This window comes from Microcaecilia unicolor, chromosome 3 (assembly GCF_901765095.1).
Source record: "Microcaecilia unicolor chromosome 3, aMicUni1.1, whole genome shotgun sequence".
Lineage (NCBI taxonomy): Eukaryota > Metazoa > Chordata > Amphibia > Gymnophiona > Siphonopidae > Microcaecilia > Microcaecilia unicolor.
In genome coordinates, this window is record NC_044033.1 from 20,970,058 (window position 1) to 20,990,096 (window position 20,039).

Below are 20,039 nucleotides of genomic sequence, written 5' to 3' on the forward strand. Positions count from 1 at the left end.
TTTGTTCTTTGCAGCCTGCGTATAGTGAGTTGCAGTAGTCCAGATGACTGAGTACGAGTGATTGCACTAGGCTGCGGAAGACAGATCTTGGAAAGAATGGTTTTATTCTTTTCAGTTTCCACATGGAGTAGAACATCTTTTTGGTTGTGTTGTTCGCGTGAGTTTCGAGTGTTAGGTGGTGGTCGATAGTGACTCCAAGGAGTTTTAGAGTTTCTGAGATTGGCAGATTTAGTTTAGGTGTGGTAATAGCAGTAAATTTCTTCGTGTTGTATTGGGAGGTAAGTATGAGGCATTGAGGTTTTTCTGCGTTCAGTTTCAATCGGAATGCATCTGCCCAGGTATTCATGATGTGTAGACTTTGGTTGATTTCATTGGAGATTTCATTGATGTCTTGTTTGAAAGGGATAAATATCGTTACATCATCTGCATATACAGTGGGGGAAATAAGTATTTGATCCCTTGCTGATTTTGTAAGTTTGCCCACTGACAAAGACATGAGCAGCCCATAATTGAAGGGTAGGTTATTGGTAACAGTGAGAGATAGCACATCACAAATTAAATCCGGAAAATCACATTGTGGAAAGTATATGAATTTATTTGCATTCTGCAGAGGGAAATAAGTATTTGATCCCTCTGGCAAACAAGACCTAATACTTGGTGGCAAAACCCTTGTTGGCAAGCACAGCGGTCAGACGTCTTCTGTAGTTGATGATGAGGTTTGCACACATGTCAGGAGGAATTTTGGTCCACTCCTCTTTGCAGATCATCTCTAAATCATTAAGAGTTCTGGGCTGTCGCTTGGCAACTCGCAGCTTCAGCTCCCTCCATAAGTTTTCAATGGGATTAAGGTCTGGTGACTGGCTAGGCCACTCCATGACCCTAATGTGCTTCTTCCTGAGCCACTCCTTTGTTGCCTTGGCTGTATGTTTTGGGTCATTGTCGTGCTGGAAGACCCAGCCACGACCCATTTTTAAGGCCCTGGCGGAGGGAAGGAGGTTGTCACTCAGAATTGTACGGTACATGGCCCCATCCATTCTCCCATTGATGCGGTGAAGTAGTCCTGTGCCCTTAGCAGAGAAACACCCCCAAAACATAACATTTCCACCTCCATGCTTGACAGTGGGGACGGTGTTCTTTGGGTCATAGGCAGCATTTCTCTTCCTCCAAACACGGCGAGTTGAGTTCATGCCAAAGAGCTCAATTTTTGTCTCATCTGACCACAGCACCTTCTCCCAATCACTCTCGGCATCATCCAGGTGTTCACTGGCAAACTTCAGACGGGCCGTCACATGTGCCTTCCGGAGCAGGGGGACCTTGCGGGCACTGCAGGATTGCAATCCGTTATGTCGTAATGTGTTACCAATGGTTTTCGTGGCGACAGTGGTCCCAGCTGCCTTGAGATCATTGACAAGTTCCCCCCTTGTAGTTGTAGGCTGATTTCTAACCTTCCTCATGATCAAGGATACCCCATGAGGTGAGATTTTGCGTGGAGCCCCAGATCTTTGTCGATTGACAGTCATTTTGTACTTCTTCCATTTTCTTACTATGGCACCAACAGTTGTCTCCTTCTCGCCCAGCGTCTTACTGATGGTTTTGTAGCCCATTCCAGCCTTGTGCAGGTGTATGATCTTGTCCCTGACATCCTTAGACAGCTCCTTGCTCTTGGCCATTTTGTAGAGGTTAGAGTCTGACTGATTCACTGAGTCTGTGGACAGGTGTCTTTCATACAGGTGACCATTGCCGACAGCTGTCTGTCATGCAGGTAACGAGTTGATTTGGAGCATCTACCTGGTCTGTAGGGGCCAGATCTCTTACTGGTTGGTGGGGGATCAAATACTTATTTCCCTCTGCAGAATGCAAATAAATTCATATACTTTCCACAATGTGATTTTCCGGATTTAATTTGTGATGTGCTATCTCTCACTGTTACCAATAACCTACCCTTCAATTATGGGCTGCTCATGTCTTTGTCAGTGGGCAAACTTACAAAATCAGCAAGGGATCAAATACTTATTTCCCCCACTGTATGTAAGGGTTGAGGTTGTGGTTTGATAGAAGATCACCACAAATCAGTGGGTTTTGGATGTTATCAGAGATTGTTACAGGCTCAAATTCTCCTCGCCCTTGGATATTCTTTCTTGGAGTCCCGGTATGCCACAGTATCCAAGAGGTTGGTGGTTTGGGCCACACTACAGTCCCTGGTGGATCTGAGGGTGGTGGTGCTCATTTCTCCCTGCAACAGGGCAGGTATTCTGTTTACTTTTGTCATTCCCAGAAAAGGGGGTTCCTATCGTCCCATCTTGGACCTCAAGAATGTCAGTCGATTTCTGAAGGTCAGACATTTTTGCATGGAGACCTTGTGATCTGTGGTAGCAGTGGTCCAGACCGGAGAGTTCCTTATGGCTTTGGATCTGAGGACTATCTGCATATTCCCATTTGGCTCCCACACCAACAGTACCTTCACTTTGCGGTTCTCGGTCGACATTTTCAATTTTAGGCCCTGTCCTTTGGCCTGGCCATTGCTTATCGCACCTTTCTAAGGTCATGATTGTGGTGGGGCATTCCTTAGACAGGAAGAGATCCGACTGCATCCTTATCTTGACGACTGGTTGATCCAAGCATCTTGGAGCAGGAGAGTTTGCAGGCTACCGAACGGGGTCGTTGCAGTCCCTAGGCTGGGTGATCAACTTTCCGAAGAGTCATCTCATCCCATCCCAGTCCTTGGAATATATGGTGGTCCGTTTTGATGTGGGGCAGAGTCGTCTTTCCGGACAGCCGGCGGGACAAACTGTAGGCGCAAGTGCGCACCCTATTGGGAATGGCGAATCCCCATGCATGGGATTATGTTCAAGTCCTGAGGTCTGTGGCGGCCTCTCTGGCGGTTCTTTGGGTGAGGGCTCACCTGTTTCCTCTTCGCCAGTATCTCAGGAGTATCAGCAGAGGCATCCGTGGTTGCCCTGGGTGAAATGCTAATGAGCTGGTGGCTCTGCAACTTCAGCTTGCATTGGAGGTTCCCTTGGCCTCTCCGCAGTGAGTCCTGGTAGTGACAGATGCCAGTCTATCCAGTTGGGCTCATTTTTTCAGAGGTTTATGCAGGGGCGCTGGAATGTGGAAGAAGCGGGGTGGAGCTGCAAGTGGTGGTGAACGCCTTACAGTCTTTTCAAATCTTGCTGGAGGGCATGACAGTTCGTGTTCTGCTGGACAATATGAGGACGGTGGCGCACATCAACCATCAGGGGACATGCGCAGTATTGTGCTGGCCTCCGAGGTGTGGACTCTTTTTGGAATGGGTGGAGGCCCACGTTCTGTGTCTCTCGGTGGCACATATTGCAGGGCAGTTCAGTGTGCAAGCGGACTTCCTCAGCCACAGTCTACTGGATCAAGTGGAATAGGAGCTCTCAGCGGCGGCGTTTCTATGGATTCATTAGAATTGGGGAATGCCAGAGATTGATCTCATGGCGACATGCCAAAGAAGCCTGGTTCTTCAGCAGACGACGGGAGGTCGGGTCCAAAGGACTGGATGCTCTGCTGTAGCCTTGGCCAGAGTTGGCACTTCTCTACGTTTTCCCTCCATGGCCCTTGATAGAATGAGTCCTACACAGGATTGGATGTTACTGGAGGCCGGTCGATCTAGTGGTCCCGGATTAGTCACAGCATCCTTGGAATGCAGACTTGATCCGTCTTCTCGTAAACGTTCCGTTTCAGTTTCCGCTGCTCTCTGATCTGTTGCACATCAGGGTCCGGTTCAAATGGAGGAACCCTCCTGGTTGGTTTTATGGCCTGGCTCTTGAGCGGTCACGATTGAGGAAGAAAGAGTATTTGGATGTGGTTATTGCTACACTTCTTTGGGCCTGGAAGCATTCTACTACGATGGCGTGTGCTCGGGTGTGGCGTACCTTTGAGGCATGCTGCTTGGCTCATGCCTGGTCTCCATTTCTTGCTTGTGTTCCTCAGATTTTAGCCTTTTTGTAGAAGGGTTTGCCCTATAATTCTCTTTGGGTGCAAATGGCGGCTCTTGCTTGTTACAGAAGGTTCATGTCAGGTGCTTCTTTAGCGGCTCATTTGAATGTGGTTCGTTTTTTTGTGGGGCATTCCATCTACGCCCTCCGTTTCGCCATCCTTGCCTGAACTGGAACCTGAATGTGGTGCTCAGAGCTCTCCAACACGCACTGTTTGAACCATTGCTCAAGGTGTTGGACAAGGATCTTACACTTAAGGCAGTGTTTCTGGTAGCTATGGCCTCGGCAAGTCAGGTCTCTGAGATTCCGGCATCGTGTAGAGATCCGTTTCTTCAATTTTCTGAGCCTGGGGTTATGTTGCGAACAGTTCTTTTCTTTTTACCGAAGGACATCTCTATGTTTCATCTCAATCAGCCTCTCTTTCTCCCCTCGTTTCAGAGGGAGGACTACCCAACGGAGTTTGCACAGCTTTGGTTTTTGGACATACGGAAGGTGCTCCTTTGTTATTTGCAGATGTTTAATGATTTTAGGTGTTCTGATAATCTGTTCATGCTTCTCTTTGGGGCCAGACAAGGTCATGCAGTGTCTGTGTTGATGATAGTGTGTTGGATCAAGGAAGCAGTTTCCTTGGCTTATATTTTGGAAGACCAGACTCCACCATTGGCTGTGCGGGCTCATTCCACGCAGGCGACCTCATGGATGAAAATGTACATGCTGTCGGCAGATGAAAATCTGTCGGGCAGCTACTTAGGCCTCTCTGCATACTTTTTCAAAGCATTACAGATTGGAGGTGGCCACATGGGCGGAGGCTGGTTTTGTTTAGGTGCTGTTTAGGGGAGTGGTGGCTTCCCACTCTATTTAAGGATGGCTTTTTTTTCTTCCCATCAGTTTCTGGATTCATCTGCTGCGATTAAAAGAAAATTATCAGGTAAGACATAAGTTTACTGTAATCTAGGCTTGCTTTTCTGAAGTAGTTTGTAAGGTTATTTATAGTTCTGCATGCTTTTAGATTCTTTAATTTGTAATTTTTTAATTTGTATTTTGTATTTATCTTTTCATTACTTTTTATGCTTTAATTTTTTTAGGGCCGCATTTTGATTAAAAATTTGTAATTGTGATTGGAAGTATGTTATTTATTTATTTATTTATTTTCCCCTCACTGGAGCTCCTTGTGACTCTGGGCAGTGGATGGTTAAGTGATTTGCCCAGAGTCACAAGGAGCTGCAGTGGGGAAAAACTAAATAAATAACTTACCTTTAATTGCACAATTAAAATGATAATTGAAATGCAGCCTTACTGTAGTCATATGAATACATTTGTATGCAAATTTTTCTTCATTATATACTAAACAAATGCTATATTCTTAACTGGACATAAAAAATGTGTAATAGATGTATAAACACAAACATACTATATAAAGGATACACTGACCATATTCATATTTTATTTCCAAAATTTGTATTCTACATTTATATACTACCTCTTTAGATCAAAAGTTTTTGTATGTTTTCTGCATGGCACCATGACATGCATGAGTTTCTCTGGTAACCAAGGCACTCATTCAGGCACAACTTACAATGATCCTTTGGGGAAGGAGAAGGGGACTGGGTCCTATTTGTGGCACGGTGAGATGGTCTGCCACCCAGCCCTCTTCTGGTGATTGTGCAGTTGTCATGTGACCAAGCTGCAGGGATGAGTGAAAGAGGGCAATGCATGGGTATCTGGAACTGCCAGTACCTTTCATGTCACTTATGTAAATGGGGTATATTGCCAGCAATATTAGTGCCTTTCCTGCTCCAATCTCAGGTCATTGGCTGATGTTAATAATGAAACATGCTGCATAAATATAATGAGAAACAGTTGAACAGTATAAAGTTCCTATGGTCAGTGAAGTGCAAGTATTAAGGCAAAAGAACTATGAGTCACAAATCTGTGAAAACAAGAAGGGAGTCATAGAATCAGCCTTGAGCTGGGTAGCCTTGTGTGAAACAGAGACAGTCTGTGCAAGGGTAGAAGGAATGCTGCTGACATTTACAGATAAGAAAGAACAGGCTTCAAAGAAAGGGGTTGCTGACGTGCAGGCATTGGGTGCAGTACGAAAGTAAGTGTATATAAGAAGAGCAAAATATATGTAACCTAAGCAAACATATATCTCTGTATTACTGCTGATCATATATTGTGAGTATACTTTGCTTCCAGTATGATGTTCTCATACTGCCTCTGTCCAAGGGAGGACAGTTGAAAAAATAAAAAATGTTGATTATTCTTCTTTATAATAGGTGTCAGTTTCTTTGTTTACACACATATAAGGTGTAAATAAACACTGATCAAGAGGATTAGGAATAAGGGAATCGGGAAGTTTATGTTTCAACTGTTTTATTGATGACCGTTCATAGTAAACACAACCAAAAATACACGTATCCAGAAATTCAAATATAAAACTGTACACAGTAAAAACAAACTGATATCTGTCATCAAACTTTTAACAAATTTTTTAGACCCCTCCCTTCCCCTCCCCCTTCACGTAATGACAGTTCAATCGTTTCGTTAGGACACAGTACCAGTTATCTAAATAAGCATTACATCTATAAGCCAGACAGCTCAATCCAATAATAACTTCCTAACTATGTTGAGAAAAATATGTCATCGGATATTTATACTGTGTCTCGCATCCCTACCCTATAAAACCACCCTACAAAAAAAAAAAAATCTTCAGACGAGGTGCGCACAGTTCGATTCCAGCCTCCAGGCCAAAATCTAATAACAAAGCGAATCGGGAAGTTTAAAGTGGCTATGGGCAATGGGCTTGGTTTCATTCCTCCTTTCTTCCCCAGATAATGACAATGTGCAAGCTCTACTCTAAGCCTTAAAGAAGCAAGCAAAAAAACAAACAAAAAAGGCCTACCCAAATCCAGCTGCCTTGCTTTTTAACCTTATCTGTGAATAATTTAAATTTAAAACTGCCACACACCCAGAAATCTCTAATTCATTCTCTGCCTGCCAAAAAAAAAAATGGTTATTGTTTGGGCTTAGGCCTGATTTTGGAGAATCTCTGGGTCTACACAATGCCACTGTGGACTGGACTGGTGGCCCCACCTACTGTGTGACCACAGAATCACTGGTGTGACCAGAGATCAACACGCAGAGCTTGCTTCTTTAACATGGAACTGTGCTAGCTATCACTGTTGTTGAGCAGAAACAAAACAGGAGTCAACGTGCTGCAGTATCCGAGCAGATAGTACAAATAACAGCAGTGATCCAAGGAAGGATGAGATAGCAAATGTTCACTCAAACGTAGCTTTAATAGAAACTAGACCCAACCTGGCCAAGTTTCAGATAGCATTCCTCAGGGGTCACACTGGTTTTCTAATATATTCACTTGTAAATGCATAAGTAGCCAATATATACAGCAATCAGTTCAAATACAGAGATGCAGTTCTGAATTTGAACTGATTCTTCTTCAGCGCAGGAATTGCAATATATATACTGCAATCAGTTCAAATACAGAGAGGCAGTTCTGAATTTGAACTGATTCTTCTTCAGCGCAGGAATTGCAATATATATACTGCAATCAGTTCAAATACAGAGAGGCAGTTCTGAATTTGAACTGATTCTTCTTCAGCGCAGGAATTGCAATATATATACTGCAATCAGTTCAAATACAGAGAGGCAGTTCTGAATTTGAACTGATTTTTCTTCAGCGCAGGAATTGCAATATATATACTGCAATCAGTTCAAATACAGAGAGGCAGTTCTGAATTTGACCTGATTCTTCTTCAGCGCAGGAATTGCAATATATATACTGCAATCAGTTCAAATACAGAGAGGCAGTTCTGAATTTGAACTGATTCTTCTTCAGCGCAGGAATTGCAATATATATACTGCAATCAGTTCAAATACAGAGAGGCAGTTCTGAATTTGAACTGATTCTTCTTCAGCACAGGAATTGCAGTATATATTGGCTACTTATGCATTTATAAGTGAATATATTTGGAAACCAGTGTGAGCCCTGATGAAGGTTATCCGAAACTTGGCCAGGTTGGGTCTAGTTTCCATTAAAGTTATATGTCAGTGAACTTTTGCTGTCTCATTCATCTTTGGGTCACTGCTGCTGTTTGTACTCTCATCACTGTTGTTGAATCAGGCTTGGACACATTCCTTTATTAGGACATTTAAAAAGCTGCTGTTTTATTAATTTCTGCTTGAAATGAGTTGTGCTTTATGCCTGTTGAGCAGGTTGGAGAATCACGGGGTTGGTTGGGTCATGGTTTTTGGTGCAGCTATTCTGGTTCTTTATTGGTAGTGTATGTGGGTCTTCAAGCTGATAGTTAAGATTGTAACTTATTCATAATCTTCCGTTTTTAGGCTGGTGCGTCTATGATGGATCCAAACCATTTTCTGATGATAGTGCTTAGCCGTTTTGAACTCTATCAGATATTTAGCACACCAGACTACTGGAAGAGGTTCAGCAGCAAAAACACCAATAAGGTGATGCATGGTTTGTACCTTTTGTGATGCATGTAAGATGATGGAAAATGAGAAATGGCTAAAAATCTGTTCTCTTTTACAATACAGATATTTTGCATTATTCTTCTAATGTGACAAACATTGATTGTGTTTGCCAATTTTATTTATATTCTTTGTGGACAGGGTAGCAAGCCTTTTCAGCATGGGTGATGTCACTGATAGAGCCTACGTGTGGGAAGCTACACCAGCTTAATAAGACCTAGAAGCTTTTGAACTGCCTTATTGTGCATGCATATCTCTCTTCCCACATGATGCTATTGCGAGGAACCACCTCAGTCTTCATTCTGGGAAGCCAGTCGGTTTTGCATGTTAGAGCTTTTAATAAGAATGCATTTTTTCCACTATAAATTGTGCCTTTTGTAAGTTTGCCGTCCATAATCCTGTTACTGTCATGTGGTGTTGATTTCCTGGTAGCACCTTAGTGAGGTTTTCAGACATTTTTAATTTTCTTTTATTTTTCATATTCAGCCCAGTGCGGGCCTCGATTAAGAATCTGACCCAGCCAGGATATTTTTTAAAAATTGAGTTATTTGTCTGCTGCTGTTTTTCTGGATGGTATGTCCCAGAAAAGAAAAAAGCCCCCAGTGACTTCAAGTGCTGGCAGACCATATCCTTTATGAATACTTACAAGTATTAGTGTTACGTTCCTCACCTGTAGTACGGCCCGCACAGCTGGGTCACTTCCAAGCGCTATCTCGGTAGCGGTGGCCGGCCATGCGGGCTGTCGGCGGCGGCCTTGCTCGGTCCGGTCTTTGATGGCCGGCCATGCGATTTCAACTGTGGTGACCGGTCACGTTGTAGCCAGCCATGCAGGCTGTTGGCGGTAGGCTTCGGTCCTGCCTGGTCCGGTCGCGAGGGCCGGCCATACTAACATTGGCCAGCCATATTGTAACAGCCATGGTGGCCGGCCACGCGGACTGTCGGCGTTCCGGAAGTGGGGCTTGCTTCCGGCGCATTTCCTTCGCCGCGCCTGATTATGCAGGATTGGCCGCATTTCGTGCTGCTCCACCTCTTTCCAGCCGCCACCAATCTAGATAGTTCTCTCCAGCTGCTCAGAGTTACTGCTGATGAGGGGACTATTTAAGAGCCGCAGTCTCCCTTATACCTTGCTTCGGCTTCTATCGTTATAGAGGTTTGGTGCTTGTGATTGAACGCCTGCTGTCTACTTGCTATTTGCCCTGACACTTGGATTGGACCTGACTATTCTCTGTTCTGCCACCTGCCACGGCCGGCGGCTGTGCGACCCCGCTGGTATCCAGAAGTCCTGGTGGCCACCTGCACCTGGGGGCTCAACTCCCGGGGAACGGTGGTCACTCCCCAGGTGAAGCTAGGGGTTGTCCGGCTGCCTGACCGAATGCGGCGCTCTTCTTCAGTCCACCGTGCTCTGTCAAGGCTCAAGGGCTCACTACCGTAGCATTGCAGTCATCGTAACAAGTAGCTGCATGTCTGAGGCCAGACCTGATCCCTCTCACTATAAATTATGTTCAGGGATGTCCAGTAAAGATCATTGTGGTCATGAGAAGTAGTGCTCAATAAATCATGTCCATTGGCATTGGTGTGCAAAGCATCAGTTTTTATGGGTCCCTGAGCTGCATTGGGCACGGGGGATGTATAGACATTCAGCATGTGATGTTTATTCTTGACAGCAAACATCAATAGAAGCCATAGGGGACTGGTCATCATCTGAATCCCACCTGAAAAAGAGGAAGGATTCAACCTAGACTTCAACGCTAAGAGTTTGTGATAGTACTAGGCGGAAGAGCACGGTGCAGAGAGCACTCATCCTCGTATTGGAGATGATAGGTCTTGGGTTCATGGAAACTGTTCTATCATCTGATAACATCTTGAATGACTCAGAAGGATGTGGCTGCTCCTACTGTATTCCCTGTGCCTATGTTTGAAGAGATTTGATGAACCTATGGCGTGCTTCTTTGCGTGATTCAGTGCTGGTGCTTCAAAGTAATTAATGTTGATACAGAGAGCTCAGCCATCCTTTAGACTCATGCCCTATCTGTACATGAGACAGAAACAGAGATCTTGAAGGGCCTAGGGATTGATGTCAGCTGCACTGTTATCAATATCCAGTATATTGGAGGAGGAAACTTCATAGATTGTTGGTGTCTCATCGCTCTCGTTGAAGGCCTGACACAGATGTCGGAGACTTGGACTTTTCCACTGGAGTACTTTTCAGGGTCTGACTCTGGGGTACTCCCTAGATTCTAATTATGAGCGAGATGTATTCTCCAAAGCGGAGAATTGAGCTGGCTTACCATCAGACCTGTCTCTACCACATGAGAGGAGAAAGCCCTCGCTGGAGGAACTATCATTCATTTTTTAAATATGGGAAATGAAGCTGTTCCATTTGTTACAAATGGAGGAGGAACCCAGGACATCCTCCAATTCTCCCTTCCCTTAAAAGAAGCTATGACAGTGCCTGTTCAAAGAATTTTAGACATGTAGTTAAGAATGTGGGAGATCCCCCACCCTTAGCTCGTATCAACAAGAAGGTGGATGATATGTATAGCGTTCTGAGGGCTCCTGGAATCGAGAAGCAACAGGTCCATCATAACTCCTTTCAGAAAGGCCAAAGGTTTCAAGACACTTTTCCATGCACCTGTGGAGAGAGGTTCGAACCTTGGAGTCTTTAGAGAGAAAGGTGTTTGTGCTCATCTCCTTCATAGCTTCATATCAGCTCTTTTTGTGCATGTACTTATGAAACATTGTGCAGAGTATCAGTTTGCACTCTCCCTTGTCAGAAATCTGAACAAATCCATTCTCTGGTGGCCAGAGGGAAGGCTTGGGGGATAAATATATGGTCCAAGCAAGTTATGGTATTTTCAATACAACACTGAGAGCTTGTACAATGGGTATTGATGCCCAGAGATGCGCAAAACTCCAAGCCTCAGACCTAAAATATGATGTGTCGTGGAGAGAATGTCTTTGGCGATAAGCTTCAAGAAGCTACTACCCTTATCAAGTAGCATAATGAGAACTTTAAGACTCTCCCCAGGACCACTTCTGACACAGCCTCTACAAGGGAGTATCAGAGTGGAGGGCAAAAGAGCTCCTATTACTATCAAAGGTATAGGTACCTTTCTCCCTCCTACTGTTCCTAAATGAGACAATGGTTCTTTCCCTCGCATTAGATAGCAGAGGGCTTTCTTTCTTCAGAGGTATTGAACAAGGCTGTTCTCAGTCATTGTTGTTCAGTGTGGCTGTAGAGCCCCTTGCCCTGGCTATACGACAATTTCAAATTGAAGGAATAAAGATTTCTCAGCTGGAGGCAAAGTTATCTTTGTGTTCATGATTTGATATTATATACTACTGTGTCGTCCATTGTAGCCATCTTAAATCTTGATCAGTTTTCAATTAACTGGGACAAAACCGAATGTCTCGCATTAGATTATAAGGTCAACAATGCAGATATTAACACCCTACCCATTTAAACGCCAATCTTCATTCCTAAAATATTTAGGTATTTGCTTTGAATGCTCTCTACAAGAAACAATAGAGAAAAATATGGAAACTTTAATTGCCTTAATAGGTTTAACACATTGTTGGTTCCATCCCCATTTAAGCTTATGGGGATATTTAGAAACGATTAAGATGTCATTTGCTCTTAAAGTTATGTTCTTAGTATGCTTCTTCTCAACCTCCCTCTTAACTTTTATAAGAATTTAGAACAAGTTATGGTGAACTTTATTTGGAACAATCAGCCTCCATGGATTGCAACTTGAACACTGGAACAAACTAAAAGAAGAGGTGGAGTAAATTTACCTGATTTTGTTCATTATCACTTTTCCTTCCTTCTAAGTCAATTAGGTTGATAGTTTGACTACATCTAACCAATCTGTTCACAGATGGCTCCCTCCCTCAGAGGGAATCTACAGAAAGTTACTGCTCCTCCTTAACAGCAGTCCCTCATAGTCACAGAGCCACTTTAAAAGGCAGGCTAAAGACCAGGGAAGAGGTGACTCGGCAGGAGCAGGGCAGGGTCAAATCAGGATAATGTTGCCAAGGTTGCGGTTTTCCCGCCCAATTGGGCGGCTTTCCGCAACCCGCTGCGGGAAATTTTTGACCGTTGCGGGTTGCGGTGGGCGTGGTTAGTGACGGGGGTGGGGTTAGTGATGTGGGTGGGATTAGTGACGTGGGCGGGGTTGGTGACGGGGGTGGAGCTGAATGCGGCAGGGGCGGGGTGATGACAGTGGGGGCGGGGTTTTGTGTGGGAAATTTTTTTTCAATCTGGCAAGGTTGCAGTTAGCACAGCTCATTCAGGGACACCCAGAGGAGAGGGGGGAAGCCCTCTACCTTATGTCTCCACTGTAATTTTGGAACTCGTGGCTAAGCCTGGCCCAATTGTGTTGAATTTTGAAAAACAGAACTTTAACTCTCAGACTCCAGGTCAGAGACTAGCAGTTTGTGCTGACTTTTTGAGAGAAAGACTAATGCATACTACCACAGGAGAGAACTTTAAGAAGAATTGATTTTTGATACGTTTATTTTCCCGTAACCTGTTAAAGGAACAGGTCATCCCTTTTCTTGCTTACAAAGGTTAATAATAGAAATCAAACAAAATAAAACATGGAAAAGAAAATAAGATGATACCTTTTTTATTGGACACTAGTAAAAAAAGGCCCGTTTCTGACACATATGAAACGGGCGCTAGCAAGGTTTTCCTCATAATGTGTATGTTTTGGAGAGTGTATGTGAGAGTGACTGTGTGTGATAGAGAGAGTGAAAGTGTGAGTGTGTGTGTGTGTGTGTGAGAGAGAGAGTGAGTCTGGGTGTGAGCGTGTCTGTGAGAGAGTGTGTGTGTGAGAATGAGAGTGTGTGCAATTGCGTATGGGAGACACAGTGTGATAGAGAGAGAGAGAGTGTGTTTCACACAGATACAGTGTGTGTGAGAATGAGAGTGTGTGCAATTGCGTATGGGAGACACAGTGTGATAGAGAGAGAGAGAGTGTGTTTCACACAGATACAGTGTGTGCGTGAATGAGAGTGTGTGTGAGGCACAGATTGTGAGACTGAGTGTATGAGACCAAGCGAGTATGTAAGTGACTGTGTGACACATAGAGAGTGAATGTGATACAATGTGAGACATAGAGTGTATGAGAGTGAGAGACAGAAACACATTGTCTGTGAGAGAGAGAGTGTGTGTGTGTGTGACAGAGATACCTCCCTCCCTCTCTCTCTCTATGGTGTCAGGCCCCCCTCTTTCTCTGGTGTCTGAGATTGCTGCCACTGCACCTAAGCAATTGGTGTGCTGGAGGAGAGGAAGAGAGAGAGTGTGTGTGTGGGGTGGGGGGGATGTGTTGGAGGGGTTCAGCTTGGAAGAAGAGGGGTGTGGGGGATTCTAGATGCGCTGCCAGATGAAAGTAAGTGAGTATGTGTGTGTGTGGGGGGGGGGGGGGGGGGCAGGGGGTACAGGAAGCGCTGCCAGATGAGAGAGTGAGTGTGTGTGTATGGGGTTTCATGAAGCGCTCCCATCCTTGAACCCCCTCCCCACCTCAGTCCCCTTCTCTCATTCAAGAACCCCCTCCCCAGTCTCTCCCATCCAAAAACCCCAGTCCCCTCCCCACCCGTCCCCTTCTCCAATCCGAGAACCCCCTCCCCACTCTCCCATCCAAAAACCCCAGTGCCCTTCCCACCCGTCCCCTTCAAGCATCCAAGAACCCCCTCCCCCATCCTTGAACCCCCTCCCCACCTCAGTCTCCTTCTCCCATTCAAGAACCCCCTCCCCAGTCTCTCCCATCCAAAAACCCCAGTCCCCTCCCCACTCGTCCTCTTCAAGTATCCAAGAACCCCCTCCCCACCTCAGTCCCCTTCTCCCATTCAAGAATCCCAGTCCTCTCCCCATCCGTCCCCTTCTCCCATCCGAGAACCCCCTCCCCAGTCCCTCCCATCCAAGAACCCCAGTCCCCTCCCCACCCGTCCCCTTCAACTATCCAAGAACCCCCTCCCCACCCCCTTCTGCTTCTCCCATCCATGAACCCCTCCCACCTCAGTCTCCTTCCCATTTGAGAACCCCCTCCTCCCCACCCTTCTCCCATCTGAGTCCCTCCCCACCTACCAGCTCCATTCTCCTGCCGCCCAGGCCCACCACCCTCACTGCCTTAAAAAAAAACCCAATTTGAAGCACTGGAGTAACAGGCAGCAGCGCCTCGCGTCTGCCCTTCTACTAAAAATCTCTTCCACGACGTCATTGGGCCTTCCCACATTGAGTCCCACCCGCCCTCGCGGTAATTGGAAGTTACCTGAGAGGAGGGCGCTGACATCTGGGGCGGAGTGCCTCCACCACGTCGCCGTCGCGCGTTGCTGGGAGAGGACTCGGAGCACCCCCCACCCGCTGACATCTGGGGCGGAGCGCCCCCACCACGTCGCCGTCGCGCGTTGCTGAACTTGGGAGGGAGGGAGAGTGGTGCTCGGGCGGTCGGGGCGGGGCTACCTGAGGCGCGCGCGGCGCGGTTGGTAGCCAGCGTTTCCTTGGCAGGGGGAGGAGTAGGGAAACACGCTCCGCGTGTTTCCCTACTCCTCCCCCTTCCTTGATGCGGTCCCTGCTTTCATTTTTCTGTTGGTTTTCCGCCCTCGACGTCATGACGTTTGACGCGAGGGCGGGGCAGCAAGTCGTTCAGTGGCTTCACCACCACGAACTTACGAACCGTTCTGGGAGTCTGAGTGACTTCAGAACGTTGTCCTCAGAACGTTGAGGGTGCCTTTTATTATATTAGATAACTTAATACATTTCTTGATTAGCTTTCGAAGGGCAACTTTCGAAAGCTAATCAAGAAATGTATTAAGTTATGTCCAATAAAAAAGGTATCATCTTATTTTCTTTTCCACGTTTTATTTTGTTTGATTTCTATCGATAACCTTTAAGAGTGGACTAACACGGCTACCGCACCTCTCTACTTGCTTACAAATAAGTTGTTTTATTTCACGTTTAAACCTGTCTGTGGCTGTTTGTCAAGGCTCCAGGCCCGCCCTTGCTCACACTGCTGCACTCAACATTCCCATTAAACATTTTTCCTGGTATAATTCATTCCCCTAAAAATAAATCACACTGTGTTCTAATTGTCACTCTTATGGTATTCCATAAATTTAAAACATTGGTACAGAAAGATGAATATGTCTCATACAGATGAGTTCTTTGGAAAAACTTCCATATTTGTATAATCATCCCATTCACTGACCATTTTGGCAAAGACAAATATATGTGGTTTTTAGGACAACTTGTGAAGGAAGGCCAACTTAAAACTTTTCAAATACTCCAAGAAGAATTTTGTCTTCCAATTGACAATTTTATGCCTGGTTTCTGGTACAGCATACATTGAAACGTATTATAAATTATTCAGATCTTTATGATGATTGGTTTCTGGAAACTGTTATTTAGAAAGTTTTTGCTTCTTCCCTTACACCTGCTTCCTTGTATAAGATATTTCAATTTGGAACTTGTAGATACTGCATAGGTATGCAAAACGTTTGGGGGACATCATTGGAGATACTCTCTCAGACCAGGACTGGCAAACGTTTTGGTTGCAAGACACTCTTCTGTCTTCATCTATCACACAATCATTATTTTTCTTATGTTATCGTTCATTATGGACCCCAATTAAATCATGGAAGAGTGTCTGGTAGATAACATTTTGGCAAGATATAAGTTTCCGGTACTCTCTTCTACATGATTAATGATTGTTCTCACTCTGGGTAGAGCTTGGGTATATCCCACTTGTCTGGACTGGTCTGCCATCAGACGATAAGGAAGGGGAAATTAGGACTTACCTGTTAATTTCTTTTCCTTGAGTCCTGCCAGACCAGTCCAGAACTCACCCATGGAAGCCCAAGGCAGGTGAGGATTCTAGGTTTGACAAATTCAGAGAACTAACAGTGAGTATGTTGTAGCCCTCTGAAGGCAGTTGTTTGCATGGTGTATGGAATTCTGGGTTAGTGACCATGAGCTGATTTTGACTTCATCAGATTTGACTCTGAGGATAAACTAGAGACTCAAAACATAAGAATTGCCTTTGTTAGAGTTAGCTTTGATATAGAATACTGAGGAGCTGAAGGTATCACAGGCTTCTTATAAGGGGAGTAAAATCAGTTCTGAGCTGTTTTTCTCTGGCTTCATCTGTTGGCAGGGAGACATGACCCACACATCTGGACTGGTCTAGCGGAACTCAACAAAATGAAATTATCAGCTTAAGTCCAAATTTCTCCATTGTCTCTTTTTCAGGTGCTGTTGGCAAAAGAAATCGTGATGTTCACTAGGGAAAATGTAATTTATAAAATTTTAACAGAAAGCATATCTCTAAAATATATAATACAGCACCAAATGTCAGTATGCTGTAGATAATTTTAGTAAATTAGTCACTTTGTAGCATAGAACAGGACTTCTCTTCACCATTTTCTCTTTCCTTTGGATTATATTGCTCCTTAAATTTGTTTAGATTCCTCCCCCCACCCTTTGGTGGTCTAAGGAAGAGTGAAAAGATTGCTTTGTTTAATATATGCTAGATTTAGCATTTATTTTTCCTTGAAATATCTCTCTGTTTTACTTTGCAAACTGGATATGTTTGTAATTTTGTGAACATTATAAATAAATAAATTAAAAAAAAAAGAACAGGACTTCTCAAACCTGACCTCAAAGCTGTTCAGGTTTTTGATCCAATTCCTTGATTTGAAGTTAGTTCCCCACTGGAGACATAATTTTAGTTAAACAGAGATTGCTATCAAAATAGAATCCAGTGTCATTACTGGCGTCTTACGAGAGTTTCAGGCAATAAAGCAGCAACATTGTCAGCAATTCCTCACTCTAATCCTTCAGCAGCACCCAGAGTTTCCTGGATTGGCTGCTCCCCACTGGGCATTGTCACTCCTTCCCAGTCTCATCTGACCCTCATATTTGTTAGACCAGAAATCTGACCCAGCACTTTTTCTTCCTCTTCATCCTCTTGGGCCCTATCTGGCTCCATGCGTTGGAGCTTGCTGCAGAGGGCTGTAGAGGTGTGGGATCCTCTCTGGGCTCAGTGTGACCTCCAGCTCAAGAGATTGGTAACCTCTCCTCTGGGGGGACTCAAGCCCAGCGAGCTTACAACCATACATACATTTCTCTGGCTCAGGTCACCATAGCTTGAAAGCCTGTGCGTTTCTCTATATAGGGTTAAAAAAAACCCCTGCAAAAGTAATTGATATTTTTGCACGACCTTAACAAGCGGCTACCGTCTTTGATCTCCCCCTTATATTATAGATTTTTACATAACTTTTCTAAGAATAGAATAGGACAGAATGAAGTAATTTGCAAAGTTCATAATAAAATTGTTATGATCAGAATTGATTGCGTTTTCAGATTTGCCATAAAGTAACCAAAAAGGTTACTGGAATCTTTTTTGCAATAAGCAGTATACTGATATAATTCTTTTCTATTAATCTCTCAATAGGATATTGTTCAGCAGAATAACACCCTTATTGAGGAAATGCTGCACCTTATCATAATGATTGTTGGTAAGATGCTCCAAATGTTTTTATTTTACAGTTTCAACAATACTTAAGCATATGTTTCTTTACAGCTGTGCTAAATTGCTTCCAGTGGGTACGTCTCAATAGTTTTATAATTTTAAGTTTTGTAAGTTCAAAGCTATTTGCCTTTTTCTCTTAAGGGTTTCATCTAGGACTTGCATCCTAGCTGTCTTCTAAACTAATCTCTTCAAAGCTTTATCAGCATGTGTTGGAATTTTCAGGAGTCTTTAATATGGTTTTAGCACTGACTTGGAGAACTAGTTCCTTAGCTTGTCCTGGAGACACACCTAGCTGGTCTGGTTTTGAGGATATCCATAATGACTTAGGTTTTTATACAGTAGGTCTCCTATATCATGCACATGTGGCTATCCAAAAAACTGTACTGGTGTTGTTTAGCCCCCCACCCCCTTGCCCAATTTACGTGGCAGGGATTATGATTGTTTTCTCTGAAAGCTGCAGAAGCTAATCCTTCAGATAGTTTCTCCCCAGATATCCTTTAACACAGGAAAACTTTTATATTTCTTTTTGTAAAAAAAAAATGTAAATTTCCAAATTAAAATCAATATCTTATCTCTATAGGTACGGTTTAGACTTATGTCTGCAGGAAAAAGAAACAGTTGCAGATTCTAAGTTTTCCTATGGGGGAAGTTGATCAGCCAGCAGCTGTGTGTCCAGCTGGCTAGAGTACAAGTCCACCCCCCCTTCCCCCCCCCCCCCCCCCATCTGTTTTTATAGTTCACTGTTCAATATTTTAATGAAAATAAACATAACTGTTTATTGACTCTGCTTGTCTGGACTGACTAAGACACCTGGTGGTTTGTGTGTTGGGTCTGTGAGTTCTTTCTATGAACTGTGGGACCATTGGGACTGTGGCCCCTAGTAACCTAGAAATCACTGGGGATAATTTGAGAGTGGGAGACTTGCCCAGAGACGGTTAGGACCCAGTTGGTGGGAGGAGGGTACTAGTGTAGAACACAAGCGGCAGGTGCATTTTTCCTGTTTGCCAAATCTCGTATAAACGTCACAAAGACTGGGAAGGGAGGAAATTTCTTTTCGTGGTTCTTTTTGTACTTGGCGCCTACTGATGACCATTTTTCTCTTAAGTCATATGGTAACTTGATATAATCTCATTTATGCCCCTTGCTGTATCCCAGTAGTACAGCCTGGGAAGGTTTGGATCAACTTTGAGTGCTTCCAGTTCCCAGAGGAGATCTCCTAATCCCTGTAACTTGTTATTATCTTTATTCGTGACCTTTGAGAAACCCCTTATTCTCTTCATCAGTGCCTGTTGGATAGCTTCTGGGCTGCCATAGCACTGGTCAAGTCTCTTTCACGTTTCCTTCAGTCATCTGGAGGGGTCGTGCAAATATGCATCTGGTAATCCCTGCACACGCTTCGTTGACTCTGTTCCCAGCCATTTTATTTTCAGGTTTATTTGTTGGCTTGGGTGGCCTTCATAATTGCTGTGGCATCCTTAAGAGTTCCACCTTGTATACTTTTGGGGGCAGTCATTGAACTGGGTAAGCCCCATGTTCACCATCTTTTTGTGAGCCATTTATGTTGCTAGATCTCTCTCCGAAGTCTCTAGCGTGCTGGCACGGAGTGTGGCTGTAGCTCTGAGGCTACCACTGAAAATGCCCTGACTTGTCAGCCTATCTTCTTAATCATTTTCATTGGGAGAAAACACAACAGATAACCCTGAGAGACCCTTGGATATCTTCCTGGTATATACCATATCAAAAATTCTTTTAAGTACTTAGGTCTTTGAATGTGCAGTGCTTTAAAGGGTAATATCATAACCTTAAATGTACTTCTCTCTCTTATTGGTAGCCAATGTAACTTGCCAAAGATGGAATTGCACTCTTTCTCCTATTTACACTTATCTGAAACCATGATGCCATTTCTGAATCACTTGCAACCAAGGCAGTGTAAATTGTTTGAGCTAAAGGCAATCAAGTATGTTGGGCCCCACAACATAATATAAATGTATTTTAAAACTGCCCCAAGTGGGATTCTGTGTGGTTTTGAGTACAGTGTAAA

At 44.2% G+C, this 20,039-nt stretch overlaps 1 protein-coding gene across 1 annotated transcript in view; it reads left to right on the top strand.

The window, feature by feature from the left end:
* UBR2 (ubiquitin protein ligase E3 component n-recognin 2) overlaps positions 1 to 20,039 on the top strand; it is a 282,054-nt gene that overhangs the window by 160,216 nt on the left and 101,799 nt on the right. Inside the window, 2 exon segments of the mRNA XM_030195781.1 lie at positions 8,325 to 8,447; positions 17,921 to 17,984. Coding sequence (XP_030051641.1) covers positions 8,325 to 8,447; positions 17,921 to 17,984 — 187 coding nt within the window.